Below are 13297 nucleotides of genomic sequence, written 5' to 3'. Positions count from 1 at the left end.
CTGGCCTGTGCTATTTTCGCACTGCTAGCAGGGACTGACTAATTCTGATGGGAGCAGAAAGAATTTACTATTACCTGCAGACAACAGAGGGAAGGAGATCATTCGTTCCCATCCCAAAAGCAATCTCTGCTGGTGAGTTTTGAAAGAGGTTTCCAACCATCTCCCTTTGGAGAACACCAAGCAGGCTTTAAAGCATGCTTTATATTTTTAGCAGCAACATAGTAGTGGTGGAAATTTAATAAACTTCACCATCAAATATTTATCCCATTACACTGGCTCAAGTAATTTAAGTTGCTGAAATCAACATTGTGGTTTTATTTTTAATGAGCCTCGTGTAAAACAGCCTCTTCTATCGTGGTCAGGTGCATATGGAAGCGTTGCAGTTACTCAAAGCATTTTTAATCTCCTCAAAGAAACAATGTTAAATAATGTACAACACTTACCGAAATGCTACCTGTCACTGGCAGGAAATCTCGCTTAGGGCTAGGCAAGCCTGATGTTCACTGGCACTTAGGGCAGAGGAAGTTTTCTCATTTAACTTTTTTTACTCTAATTAGGCAAATAATGCTGAGAGTGCCCCGGGCTCCAGTTTTGGATGGGATTCAGCCTTGCGGAATGCAGGAGGGGTGTTCCCACCTCGTCCCACCGACAGCCGGGCAGGGTGGCAATGGCAGGACAGGCAGCTTGGCTACCTGCAGCCAGGGAAGAGAAAGGGCAGGCAGAAACAGGGAGAAGCTGCCCCTTTCTGAGCTCCAGGGCAGCTGCGGGTAGCAGACCATCATCGGAGCCGCTAAACGCAACTGCTCCAGCTCCCTGGGGCCCCCCAGGGAAGGAACCAGGCAACAAGCCGGGCCCCGGGGCCACTCACAGGAGGGCAAAAAGGCCTGGGGGGCGGCGGGCTGCTGCCGAGACAAGGGGGCGGTGGGGCGGCCCCCGGGAGCGCCGGCCCTCGCCCCCGGCCGGCGGCCGCTTTGCCCACGCGTGGCTCTGGGCGCCGCGTCGCCGGTCGAACACTGACCCCCAGCGCCCGGCGCCTGCTTAAGCCGAGCTCTGCCCCGAGCCGGCGGCCCGGCTTTGCTGCGGGGGGCGAAGCGACCGGTAGGTTTGATGTAAACGGAACCGTAACCCCTGCAGCAAAACGATGTGGAAAAGAAGAAAGCGGGGGGAAGAGGGTGTTTGTTCGCGAGGCTGCAGTCAAAGCAACTATCGAATTAAGTCAGGGAAAGATTTCTGTAAGCTGTTGTTCTGCTTTTTAATGGCGCGGCTAAGTTGCCACAGTCCATGTAATCAGATTCCTGGAGCACTGGTAGTGATTTGGTCTCAGTGGGATGCTTTGTGCCGGGAGAGATTTACTTACGTTTCGTGAAACGCTTTAAAAATCAATGCTGCGCAAAGTAATTAAGGTCTTTGGAAGGGTAGGAAACCTTGGGCAAATCGGGTGCCCTGAATTCATTGGTTAGTGTTTGCAGAGTGCTTTGGGAAGGATTTGCCATGTAAATGCTAGCGATTGTTATGAAAACTGGGTACGTGCATCAATAGCGGGCAGGATCCCGTCGCCAGCAGCAGGCCCTGGGCCGGCGTCCGGCATCTCCAGTCACACCCGTCACAGGGCGGCCAGTGCCCTACAGCTCCTCAGGCAGGCGAGTATCACAGCCGCCCAACTGGCGATGGGTTCTCTCTAGTCTCTATTTCTCAGATGTCCCTTAAGGTTTTTCATTAATTAATTTCCTCGTTTTTCTCTTTGCTCTTACTTGCAAAGCCTATGTACTCCGCTCTGTTGTGTTAATTCATTTCTTCAGATACTGGCTTTCCACATTTGGTTCTCGATAAGATACTGGAAAGAAATCCAAAATAAGAATCAAAATGAGATTTCTCACACGGCACACATGAAGTTTCATTATATGTCATAGATTCCCTGTTATTTCTATGTCAGGGCTCTCTAGTTCCTGGTGTGAATGCTCCTCTGTAATGAAAACAAAGGTCATCTCCAATTTGAGCGGTGCAAAGGTACTCAAGACGGCAGTGTTCGGGACAGCTGCCTTAGAGGGTTGCAGGCCTCCTTGAATGTTTTGGATCTAGCTGGGTCTTCAAATCTTGAGCAAAAGACCAACCCTGCTCTGGGTCTGCTGAGGAGGCAGAGAGGGCAGTGAGCAGGAAGGATGCTGCAGCGTGGTCTAGGCAGGGAGCGAGGCTCTCTATGCCGGTTATTAGGCAGCACATCCTCCTCCTGCTTTCTCCCCAGGTGCTGCTAATGAAAAATAATTCAGCCACCTTAACTAAAAATAACTTCCCCATAGCAGGAAAAGACCAGCCAGTGCTCCTGCTGGGTGACTGTTTAGTTTGATAGACCTCTCATTCAACAGTTAACAGCCAGTATGTTTACAGGCAACATTTTTTTTTTGGCTGCTGTCCCTAGCATGTCACTAATGTTTAGCCAAATGAACTGGGAGGATTATAACAGACAGGGACACCGGTGCAAGTGACAGGCACAGAGACAAGTGCTGCAAGAAGCTAATTTACACATCGAGTTTCACAGCCTGAACCTCCCTTCCTGCTCAATAAGCTCATCAGCTGCTGCTTTATACCCGCCAGCCAGCTTTCATAAAAATGAGGGAGCTCACAAAATATCTTCTTTTTTGCCTGCCTGCTCAGACAACAGATTCTAATAAAAACCACTCTTTAATATTGTTGAAAATAAGTCCTCTTTTATGTGGAAATGTGGATTTAATGTAAATAGTTTGTGCTGCTCTGATTCTCTTTAAGGGCTGCTTGGCTGTTATCTGTCCCTGCGTAGCCCTTCCAGTCGCTCAGGAGACACTGCCTGCTGCCGAGATGTGGACTGATCTCGGAGGGGATCTGCATTCTCGCTCACCCCTCCCAGGGTGCTCTCTGCGCTACGTGACGGATCTCCTCTCAGAGAGGGATCAGCCGTATTTCAGAAAATGCAACAACATCTGCAGCTGCAAAACTGCCGCCATTTTCCCCACAAAGTAACATGGTTATAGGGGAAAGCGTGGTGACGACAGGCAAGAGCTTGGTGAGGGAGCCCCGGCACCCTGGCTTCATCTGTGTAAGGTGCTTTGTCCCTTGGAAGTGCCCGAGGCCACCCTGCGCGGTCTCAAGCGCTTGTGGTCGTGTACCTCCATCACCATGCGCTGCCACAGGCCACGAGCCCACGTCTCTGCTAGGCCACGGAAGCACGTGAGGCTGCTTAGGGCTTAGCCACCGCTGCCCTCATCACTCTAATATGCTCATCAGTCTTATGAAAGCAGCATAGAGAATGAGACACACATACTGTTCTGAAAAGTATTTATTAAAAACTTCAAAACTAAATTTTTCTTACTATTTTCAGTTCGTGGGGGAAATTAAAACAACCACCAAGGTTCCCAGCTGCAGAAATGCTGGTCTTCAGCCAATTCTAGACCTCTTCTGTTTACGAGACAGTATAAGTTTTCACTGCCTAATAAAAACAATCATCTGTATTCCGTGGCCGCAAGCAACAACACTGTGAGAGAGTGGAGCAAGTCGAGAAGCTTTTGGAGGAGAATATGAATTATCTCAGCCAGAGAACAAAGCACAGAAGGACCCCTGAGCACCAAGAGAAATTGCAGAACCTCTGCAGTTTAACTGGGAGACTTTATGCTTTTGAGAAAAAATGTCTTACTTGAATATTCCCACAAGTACGTTCTTGCCACTTATTTCTGCAATTTAAATTGTTGCTCGTGTTTTTTAAGGTGAGGATGAACGGACAAGCATTTTATCAGCTAAGTTGGATTGAGGAGCACAGGTAATACCCTCAAACCACTAAGACTTGTGGTATGGCTCTGCAATGAGCAAGAACATTAAAGGCTGCTATAAAAAAAACAAGTTCCTGTGCCCTCAGCCGGACAGAATTATAAAAATCCCCACAGCGTCCTCAAAGCACTGAATTAACAGAAGGGAGAGCTGTAGTTTCATGTGATGGATAGAGCCCCTGGGCTCCATTGTGGCGGATGCTGCCATCCCTCCTCCAGCACAGACTGTCAGGGCACGCAGTCCCTACAATTTCTTGAAACAGGCAAGTGTGCTACCTCGCCTCCCCCAATAAAATAAGTGAAGGTAATTACATACTTAAATCTAGGTGTCGGGCTGCTTTGCTACACAGAAATTCGTCTGCTATCATCAGAGTCCTTGAAGTTAAAGAGGGATTTGAGTTACTGACATAATTTGCTCCCTGAGGGCTGTGGAAATGAACAGAGAGGCATATCTGAATAATAAGTCCCTGACCGCACATCTTATAACCGGAGCTAGCATTGCTGCAGAAGGAAGACGCAAGGGGAAGCAAAAGATCTGAAATGTTTATAACCTATACAGAGATCAGGCAGAATTTGTTGGGGTATTTCCCCCAGGCAGCAGCCCATCAGGGAGATCTGGAGGCAAGCTCCTCCGTTTTCACTTTGCTAAAGCTCATTTTAACGTAACGCTGCCGGTGGGCCAAGTGCGGGGCCTGGGTCTGTGTGACAGGCAGCCCTGCTTGCAGCAGGCCCTGCGGCGGGCTCCGCGCCCGGGCCCCGTCTCGCCCCACCACCGAGAGGGGATGAGGCCTCACTTCGCCCCTCGTTTCGGCCCGGAGGGGCCGCCCGGCCGCCCGCCCGCTTCGCCGGCAGACAGGCGGCGGCGAGTCCCGGCTGCCCCTGAGGCGAGAGGCTCCACAAGATGGCGAGCGCGGGCTCTCGCGTCCTCCCCAAGATGGCGGCGGGCGGCCCGGCGCTGCGGGCAGGAGCGCGGGAGAGCCGCGGCCGGACGGAGGCCCGCGGCCCGGCTCCCCCGGGGCGGCGGCAGCGGCCTCGGGTGCGCTGTGCGAAGGGGTCTCTGGACGGCGGGCGCCCAGCAACTGCCTCTGCTCAGCCCGCGGGGGAAGCGCCGCCGAGCCTGGTAGGAGGGTCGGGGCCGGGGCGGCCTGGGGCTGGGGGAGAGGGCCGCGGGGGCCGGCTGTGACGGTGTGGGGGTGTGTGTGTGTGCAGCTAATTATTAACAGCTATAAACTGAGCAGCGCTGTGAGGGAATTACTTGGAGAGTTTAAGTAAATTCTTCGCCTCTCCCACCTTCCCGCCACTCTGTTAGATGTCTGCATGCAAAAATAGAGCGTAAGGGCGTATTTGGGTGCTGCAGGGCCGGCTTTGGATTGCATCGCCGTGTCAAGGCCGGCGATGGGCTGTTAGCCGGTGCGCTGTGCCGCTGGCGAGCGGCCGGACGCTTTGCCGTACCGGGTGACAGTCCGTTTTACATTCATCGCCATCTACAGCAACCCTAAGAGAATGTGAAAATGGTGGTTAGCCATGCACGGTGCCAGTTTGTGCTTTGAGAAGTAGTTTTCCACTGGTGATGGACTGTATGTTGTGGTTTGGTGTAGGCTATTGTATTGAGGCGTGGAAATAAATGCTACAGCTCATGGAGAGTTATGAAGCAGGTATGTTTATTGCAGCACTGGGTGCAAGGGGGATCACTCCTCCTAACCTGCACGCTGTCAAATCTAATTGTGCAGGTTAAGTACGTGTTCTATATACATATTCATTAGGTTTCTGAGAAAATATGTACATATTCATTATCATATGCAAATGTCATTTGCACATGCCTGTTGGTGTCGCCAGGTGGTCATCAGGGGTCTCTGGATGAAGGATATACTCTTCCTCACTGTGTCCACTAGTTAACCCTTGCTTTTGCGCAAACTCAGTTCTGAGATCGCGTATATACTGTCCTTGAGGGATGGTCAGTTCTGGTTTAGTGTTTGCTCTGCAGTTCCTTATATTTAGGGTTCTGTACATCTGCTTTTCTTAAGGTCAAATGTCATCGTATCTTTGTTTAGGCACTTCTTGTCTTGAAGCCTTTCTGACTCCCCCAGAGCAACAAGTTTTAGTCATCGTGCAGGCTGTTCATGTTAAGGCTACCTCATTATCCTGGCTAAGTTTTGGCTTCGGGCCCCAACATTTGTTGAGCTACACTAGATTGCATTAGTAATGTTTAACTATTTATTCCCTGAATCACTATGTGTTCCTCTTTTCTTCTTTTTGTGTGTGCTTTCTAGTAATTATTTTTCTTAGTGATACAGCTTTGGATCAAAGTGCCACTCGCGTGATGGAGCCCTTTGGTTCTATGTCCAGCCTTGCAACTAAAGAGATGTAGTGATTTTGTTTTTCTTTATTTCAAGTAAGCTTTAGGAGCTTATTTTTTTCTAACAGTGTTCTTCAAGCAAAGTGGCTGATAGACGACCCACAAAGAGGCTAAAAAGTGAAAGAACCAGTCTAGTAAAACTGGAACTAGAAGGACTTACATGTGGAAATGAAAACCTTGCCGGATTGGAGGAAACAGCTAAAACATCTGATGGGGACCAACATTCAGAAGATCCAGGAGACCGCAATATAATGCAACACGAAAAAGGTGAAAGCATTCCAGAGACTAATGAAGACAAACAGGAAAAGAAGCATAATGTTTCTTTTGGGCCATGTGCAGTGAAATCAAGCAGTGCTCCATCAGAAAGGGACGGTGCTGAAAATCTGCACAGTCATGCCTGCAGTGAAGAGGAGAGCAGCTGTGAGAGTATACTTTCAGACGAGTCTAGCTTGGAGGATGGAGGTCTCCCAAAGAAGCCGATACAACTAGACAGTAGTGCTTTCTTGGATGAAGACAGCAACCAGCCAATGCCCGTGGACCGATTCTTTGGAGATGTTGAGTTTATACAGGTAAGATCATGGCAGTCTTCAGCCTACACATTCAGTTCTGTTCTACTTCAGTCTTGTATCTTCAAACAAAAGTAGGCTAGCTTCAAAATTGTAGGTGAACTTGACCAGTACAGGTAGCCATCTGGAGTCCTATCCCTGTCCCCTAGATAGATAGATAGAGATGAAATTAATTGCCACGGCATGTTTATTTCAGATGTGAAGTCTTTAGATTTTATTATTCCAATTCCATAAGACAGATATTTTTACTCATAAAGACACAGTGTTACTCTGTCAGAATAGTTTTTCACTGGTTCTTAATTGTGGTTATTGCAGTTCTTGGGAATGGAAGCTGTTTTCTGGCGACCTCTGCTTTTGGATTGAGGGCCAGAGCTTTAAACCAAAATCCTGGTTCTGCCTTTAACATTGTATAACTTTGGGCAAGTGATGCCTTCTTCTTTCAGGTGTTTCATGAGGATTGGTATTTAGCAGGAGTCACAGGTGGTATTTAGTGGGAATAGTGAGGATTCCTTTGTGGAGCACTTGACCCTCTTTGAATCCTTCTCAAACCTGCAGAAGAAATGCCAGCCCTCACTTTGACCACGAGCCACGGCTGGTTCAGGAAAGCTCCCCTGAAGCTCCTGTGCTTTAGCTATGGCTTTATGCCACTGCTTCCAAGTGAAGAGGTGTGTGTTGGTGCCTCATGTATCAGATGTGGAAGTATGTGAACTGTTGGAGAGGTAGGAGGTCTGCCATTTGCCGCAACAGACTTTCCTTAATGATTTTATCTTGTTCTTAAAGGATCTCCCAGCAGTTGCGCTCCCAAGAACAACGATGAGCAGGCGAGAATTCAGAAAGCTACATTTCATTGCAAAGGAAGATGAGGAGGAGGAGGAAGAGGATGTTGTCTGACAACAAACTGTAAACAAATGAAACCTTTTTTCTTTTTCTTTGCAACCACGTAATGATGGTTAGCTATGTCACTAACATAAGGTGTCTGCGTTTGCCTTTTCTCAGAGAACTGGTAGAGTTTGTTTTTCTGGAATTGGCAGATATGGTATTCTCCCACGGTTATCTGGGGCAGAGATTGACTGAATTTTCAGTGATTTGGAAATAAACCGTAATTTACCATTTTACCAGTAATATTTAGGAATAAAGCAGGGAAAATAGAAGATCGTACTGCTTTTTTAGAAATTTGAGCGGGTATCTAGGGTGAACATTTAGTCTCACTCCTTTTTAAAAACAGCCAATACAACCACGTTAGAACAAGGTCCTTTTAATTCTGCTTGTGGCATCCAGTTAGGAATGCCGCCAGTTGACTACCCAGCACAAAGAGAGATGCTGGCCTCTGTTCTGTAAGTTGTGTTGCATTGTTTACATCTAAACCAGAACCAGTTAAACCTCTAAAATGCGGTTCTGCTGCCAAAACGAAATGCACGGATGTCAGTGTGAGTTCAGTGGTGTTAATCTTTGGAAGTTAAGTCCGTTTTTATTGCCTGTCAGTTCTCTGAACAGCCACCGCATGAAGCTGACTGCTCCCCTCTTCCACCAGACCAGCCGTAAGCATTGCCTTTTTTAGTAGCTGTATAAGGCAGCCTGTGCAGTATTTTCAGTTAACTTCCAAGGGTTATGAATAGGAATTTTGTAAACAAATATGCTGATGGTGAGGAGGAATAAAATCTCTCAGTGTTGGACTCAATAGATGAACGGGTATTGATTGCTAAGGATATGGGTCAGGCACCAAATTTGTTAATTTGGCCTGCATTTTTAGAAAATCATGAGTAACCTGAGATGATTTCAGGAACCGTTAACTCGCCCAGTGTTTATGATAATACTTCTTTTGAAAGTGTGGTTATGCAGTAAGCTTCCAGATCTTTATTGTTATAAATAGTTTCTTCTACCTTTCTAAAAATATAGAGAAAATGTTATCAGCAGATGGTTTAAATAAATATTAATTTCTACAGCTACAGCCTGTTAAACATTCAAAAGTTGTAAGCCAAACAAATTGTATATGCATGACATGTTAATTTATTCACATTTCCACTCCAGCTGATGCATTGTTTCTGTCAACAATATTTCTTGGCTCCTTTTCACTCTCTGTAACTCAGAAAAATCTAATTTTTTAACAGCATATTCATGGTTTTCAGCACAACTCCATCTTGAAGTAGCTCTCCCAGCTTTCCTTAAGTGCTGTATTTGCTACTGTCTCTTTCTAGCAAATACATCTTCACACAGAGATTCATTTTAGCTTCAGCACTGTGTAGAACAGTGACTTTCTGTTTGTAGGAGGCAAGCCATACAGATAACATAGTATGTTTGTCATCAGAATCTTAGCTGTGATGCCTTCCCCCATGTCCAAACAGTGCAGCGTGCGCTTCCATCTTAGCTACTGATGACATATATTCAGTAGGGCAATCTGGAAGGATCGATTCAATGCATTGGTACTAAAAATGCGGTCCTTAAAATGCAGGTACCTCACCTCTCACATTGAAACGTTTGGGAGGGGGATTGAGTTGGTTGTTTGAAGTAAAACATTACTCTCTGTAGCAAAGGTCCTGCATTTCCAAGGCCTAGTAAGTTATGGCTCACACAGCAATGCTATCGTAACAGTTCTGTGTGGGCTAGCTGGACATGCCCGGGTAAGGCAGAGGACCAACGATGTGGGGGAAAACAGAGCTCTTCCCTAGAGCAAGTGCTGTTATTTACCCAGCAGTAAGTAGCCAGCACTCCATTCATAAACACATTTCCCTGTGCTCTGTCTTTCTAGTCTGTATTAGCCATGCTCTATCACACCTGATTAACCACTCCTGCACCTCTGCCTCCACATACACGCACAGAAAGATGGTGGTAATTTTTTTATTTAAAAAAATTCACATCATTTACAATGACAGTCCCTAAAAATTCAGTTGTTATCAGCCAATATATAAAAAAGTAAAAAATGGATTTGTATTTTGTTACCTGAGGTAGGAAGTGTTTTACAAAAACAGTATTCTCTGAAGCAGCAGGTAAACATGATTATTATGCAGTAACATCGCTTGTACTGCTTCAAGCAAACTCAAGCTAAGAGGCAGAAGCTGTTTGAGAGGGAAATCAATGGGAAAGCTGACAAAGGTGGTAAAAGCAAAGCTATGCCATGGCCTTGCTCTTCCTTCTAGGAGGTGCATGCCTGAAGCGGCAGCGAATGGAGAGGTGGTGGACAAGTGCAGGTATTTCGGTACAGAAGAGCCCGCAGCTCTGTCACTGACTTGCCCTTTGGCATACCTGAGATGCAGTAGTTGTCTACCCAGGAAAGGCAGAGAGAAAATTAATTATCCTAAAATATTCTTTGTTTGGCTTAACATTCAGAGAAATACGACCCTGCAAGTCCCCTCAGATCGGTTTTTAAGAAATGTTCTGTCCGTTTCCTTTCTGCGTATTGTGAGTTTTGGGCCTGCGATGCACGGCACAATCAGTGTCACCCTCTGGCCTCACTTATGATATATTGATCCTCCAACTCACAGCTGTGTTTTATCACACTTAGCACCATGTGATCTAAGGAAGGCTTGCAGTAAGGGAGAAGGCAGGAGGGTAGAATTAGGCATGATACGAATGTATGCTTTGTGAGACTGCAGCTGAATTACTTAGCAAGTCTCTTTTGCCAGGGACTCTTGAATAAGTTTTTGTTTAAGAAACTAGAGCTATTTAAAAGTGATACCACGTGACCTGATTTTGGAAAAAAGCAGAAGTCACTTCCAGAGATAGAACTATGAAATCTTGTGGGTTTGCTTCCTTTTTCTGTAGATTTTAGTTTTGTCACAGCTGAGATTATGATTGGTTTTCTTATGGCAAGCAATATGTACGAGCTTTAAGTTATCCACAGTAAAAAGCAGCTGATAGAAGTATTCCCAGTTCACTTCTCTTCCATCTTGTGTTTTGACAGCTTCTGCCAGCTCTGGGACAACAGCACGTTTCTTCTCTATTCTTCAGTACACAAAAGAGAAAACAATATTGCCATCAAAAGTTTTTTCATTATCATCAAATCCCCATCTTCCTTTTAGAGCCAGGCAGAATTTTAATTCTTTCACTGTAACTAGGTTTACGATTTTTTTCCTTCCCCTGAGGAAATTAGTTTAGCAAATCCTGTTCAGGCACAATGCCTGAAAATGGGTCTGAGGGTTTGTGCCAGAGAGGAGGAGTCACAAAGGGTGACGTGGAGAGGAGGCGTATGTTTCCATACAAAGAAAATCTGAGCAGAAGCAAAGCAGCTAGTGAGAGACGGCATTATAATCTGTCCTCAGGGTTTTGCGTTACCAGAAACAGCTGCAGCATCCAAGCACCTTTTATCACAATGCACCATTCACAGTGGCGCTAACTGCACCGTGGGGGAAGGACGGGGGACAGACTCAGCGGCTATACCTTTCCTGCCTAAGTTGGAGGGTGTGAAACAGGGAGGTCTGGATTAATACTTTGTACATACATGTGATCGAGATTCCAGGTACTGAAGAGGATTCTGCTTTCCCTGTTGCTGTAGGGGTTGATAGAATGCTTACATGGGCAGTCGTCGCTGTCAAAAGGTCCCTGTAAAACAAGGCAGCAACAATGAAGGGCGTACTGCTCGTCGCGCCAGCGCGGTCCTCCCACTTGCTGGAACCGAAGGCAGACCTCGCGTGCTGGGGCAACATCACCCTGCCAGGCTTGAGACTGCACCATGCAAGCACCCGAGTACCTGTTTCCTTCCTCTAACGTGGCAAGTCACGCCACTGCTTGCTGGCACCACCACACTCTGCTTTAGAAAGGGCTGAACTTACCTGGCAGGAGAACCATCCCTCCGCAGTGCACAGGCGGACTGCCTCCTCCTCTCTTCTGTCGAAGTAGCATCCATTGTATTTCACCAATTTCAGTTTATCTGACATCAGGTCAATTATCCTTTTATATTCATCTCTTGCTGTAGGATGAACATTTGAAGTAAAACTGCTAACCTAGGGGGACGGGGAAAAATACCCAAAACAATCAGTCCTTGGTACCTCCAGCAGCCTGAGGCGCTCTTCTACCATCAGTGTTGCACAGTAAAAGCGGTTTATGTACACGTGGTCACAGAGTTACTTTTACCAGGAGCTTGAAAATAAGTTACTTCAGCAGAAACTTTACCTCTTTCATGTAGCTTCGTATTCTGCTTTCACAACTGTATCGCATGTAGCTTGATTTGTTCTTAAAGCGAGACTCTAGACCTAAAAGGGAGTTAGATTGTGTTGTCACTTAGTATTTCTAGTGCTGTGTTTCTGCCTAGCTGGGTGTTTATCCCTGCTTTTCTCAAACCCGGTATGCACAGATTTTTCTTCCCCATTTTTCTTTTACTGGCTCAAGACTACCCTGCTCGTAGCACTTACTAGGCACCATGCAGAGCATCTGCTGGGAGAGCACTGATGCTGTAGTTGCTAAAATGTTTCTAGTTAATGTGCGTACACAGAACACAAGAGATTGCGAAAAGAAAACCTAATTGCTCTGGAGATCTGCAGCAATAACTTGGGAACAGGAGGGGGAACTTAGAAAGTATAAAGAAAACAGAAAGGCGAGCTGGCTGGTACATGCGGATCATCAATATACTATTAGCAAATTGTTAAAAGATTATAAGTGCAGGCTTATGTTTGTGGGGAAAAATGTATTTTAGAGCAATCTTAGATGGAGCGATAGGGGATGCTGCTCTTTTTTTCTATTTTCTGACAGTAAATATACATATTTTGGAAATGACCTTAAAACCGCACGCTACTGTCAGTGATAGCTAATCCCCTGGCCGGGTACCGAACCACACCAGCCAGAAGGACTCCCAGATTTCTGAACTCCTTTTCTCCAAGAACAGTAACGCTGGCAGAAGTGACGCCGGCGCAGAGCGAGACCCGGCGCCCCTGAGCAGCCCCATGCGGGCGGGGAGCGCGTACCTTCAAACCACGGCGCGTCGTCCTCCTTGTCCTCGGCCAGGATGTTTTCGTTGAGGTTGTGGACGAGATCCGCCAGCAGCTTCTGCCTGCCGGGGGCCCGCTCGTTGGAGAGCAGCCTCCGCGCCTCCCGCACGACCGCATCCCTCCGGCTGTGGAAGGCGGCCAGGAACCGCTCGATGTCGCTGGCACCTGCGGCGTGTGCGGGAGAGGTGGCGCCGGCTGAGGGGCCGCCTGCGGGCCCAGGCGCTGCCCCGCCGCCGGCCGCTCCCCCAGGACCCCGCACCGCCCCCGGCCCACTCACAGCCCCGCCAGGTCTCCCCGGGGCACAGCAGCACCAGCTCCGTCTGCGGCGGCAGGGCGCGGAAGTAGCTCTCGGTCAGCTCCGTCCCATCCTCGTAGAGGCAGAGGCGGCTGCCTGGCAAGGGAAGCTGCCCCCCGGGCGGGTGAGGGGGGAGCGGGCGCGCCCCGCCGGCCCCGCGCCGCGGCCCCCGGCCCGCACCTGCAGCAGTCGGCAGCCCTTCCGCAGCAGCCCGCGCAGGCTCCTGGCAGCCACGCCAAACTTCTGCGGGCTGCCGTGCCCGCGCAGCCGGAAGGGCCGCAGCGGCTCCGCCATGGACCCTGCCGCCACGGACTCTGCCCCCACCACCACCGCGCATGCGCCTCGAGGGCAGCTCGGCGGCCGCGCAT

At 48.1% G+C, this 13297-nt stretch overlaps 2 protein-coding genes across 5 annotated transcripts; one reads left to right on the top strand and one right to left on the bottom strand.

The window, feature by feature from the left end:
* The first annotated feature begins 4654 nt into the window (after nucleotides 1-4654).
* Nucleotides 4655-8828, top strand: C19H1orf174 (chromosome 19 C1orf174 homolog). Of its 2 annotated transcripts, none has more exons than XM_075113981.1 (3): nucleotides 4655-4914; nucleotides 6219-6719; nucleotides 7497-8828. In XM_075113981.1, the coding sequence occupies exons 1-3, from the start codon at nucleotides 4696-4698 to the stop codon at nucleotides 7605-7607; spliced, it is 831 nt and encodes a 276-aa protein (XP_074970082.1). In that variant the 5' UTR covers nucleotides 4655-4695; the 3' UTR covers nucleotides 7608-8828. The 2 variants fall into 2 exon arrangements, with proteins under 2 accessions (XP_074970082.1, XP_074970083.1); XM_075113982.1 differs by lacking the exon at nucleotides 4655-4914 and adding an exon at nucleotides 5102-5449.
* DFFB (DNA fragmentation factor subunit beta) lies at nucleotides 7969-13281 on the bottom strand. 3 transcript variants are annotated; one of them, XM_075113979.1, is made up of 7 exons: nucleotides 13110-13273; nucleotides 12912-13038; nucleotides 12611-12799; nucleotides 11823-11902; nucleotides 11483-11653; nucleotides 11152-11252; nucleotides 7969-10655 (listed from the first exon to the last, which is right to left on the bottom strand). In XM_075113979.1, exons 1-7 carry the CDS (start codon nucleotides 13221-13223, stop codon nucleotides 10439-10441), a joined length of 999 nt encoding a protein of 332 aa, XP_074970080.1. In that variant the 5' UTR covers nucleotides 13224-13273; the 3' UTR covers nucleotides 7969-10438. The 3 variants fall into 3 exon arrangements, with proteins under 3 accessions (XP_074970080.1, XP_074970079.1, XP_074970081.1); XM_075113978.1 differs by having other exon boundaries at nucleotides 12912-13281; XM_075113980.1 differs by lacking the exon at nucleotides 12912-13038 and having other exon boundaries at nucleotides 13110-13281.
* Between the last annotated feature and the right edge of the window lie 16 nt (nucleotides 13282-13297).

The sequence above is a fragment of the Phalacrocorax aristotelis genome, chromosome 19, assembly GCF_949628215.1.
Source record: "Phalacrocorax aristotelis chromosome 19, bGulAri2.1, whole genome shotgun sequence".
In the NCBI taxonomy this organism is placed as follows: Eukaryota; Metazoa; Chordata; class Aves; order Suliformes; family Phalacrocoracidae; genus Phalacrocorax; species Phalacrocorax aristotelis.
The sequence above is the reverse complement of the archived record's forward strand: the minus strand, read 5'-3'. Positions and strand labels throughout refer to the sequence as shown.

Excerpts from the sequence above, each read along its gene's own strand:
- C19H1orf174 (XM_075113981.1), top strand. The coding sequence starts at position 4,696 with ATGGCGAGCGCGGGCTCTCGCGTCCTCCCCAAGATGGCGGCGGGCGGC. Across the intron at positions 4,915-6,218 it reads GGGAAGCGCCGCCGAGCCTG|TGTTCTTCAAGCAAAGTGGC; the intron begins GTAGGAGGGTCG and ends TTTTTCTAACAG. Across the intron at positions 6,720-7,496 it reads GAGATGTTGAGTTTATACAG|GATCTCCCAGCAGTTGCGCT; the intron begins GTAAGATCATGG and ends TTGTTCTTAAAG.
- DFFB (XM_075113978.1), bottom strand. The coding sequence starts at position 13,266 with ATGCGCGGTGGTGGTGGGGGCAGAGTCCGTGGCGGCAGGGTCCATGGC. Across the intron at positions 11,903-12,610 it reads CGACGCGCCGTGGTTTGAAG|GTCTAGAGTCTCGCTTTAAG; the intron begins GTACGCGCTCCC and ends ACTCCCTTTTAG. Across the intron at positions 11,654-11,822 it reads TACGAAGCTACATGAAAGAG|GTTAGCAGTTTTACTTCAAA; the intron begins GTAAAGTTTCTG and ends CCGTCCCCCTAG.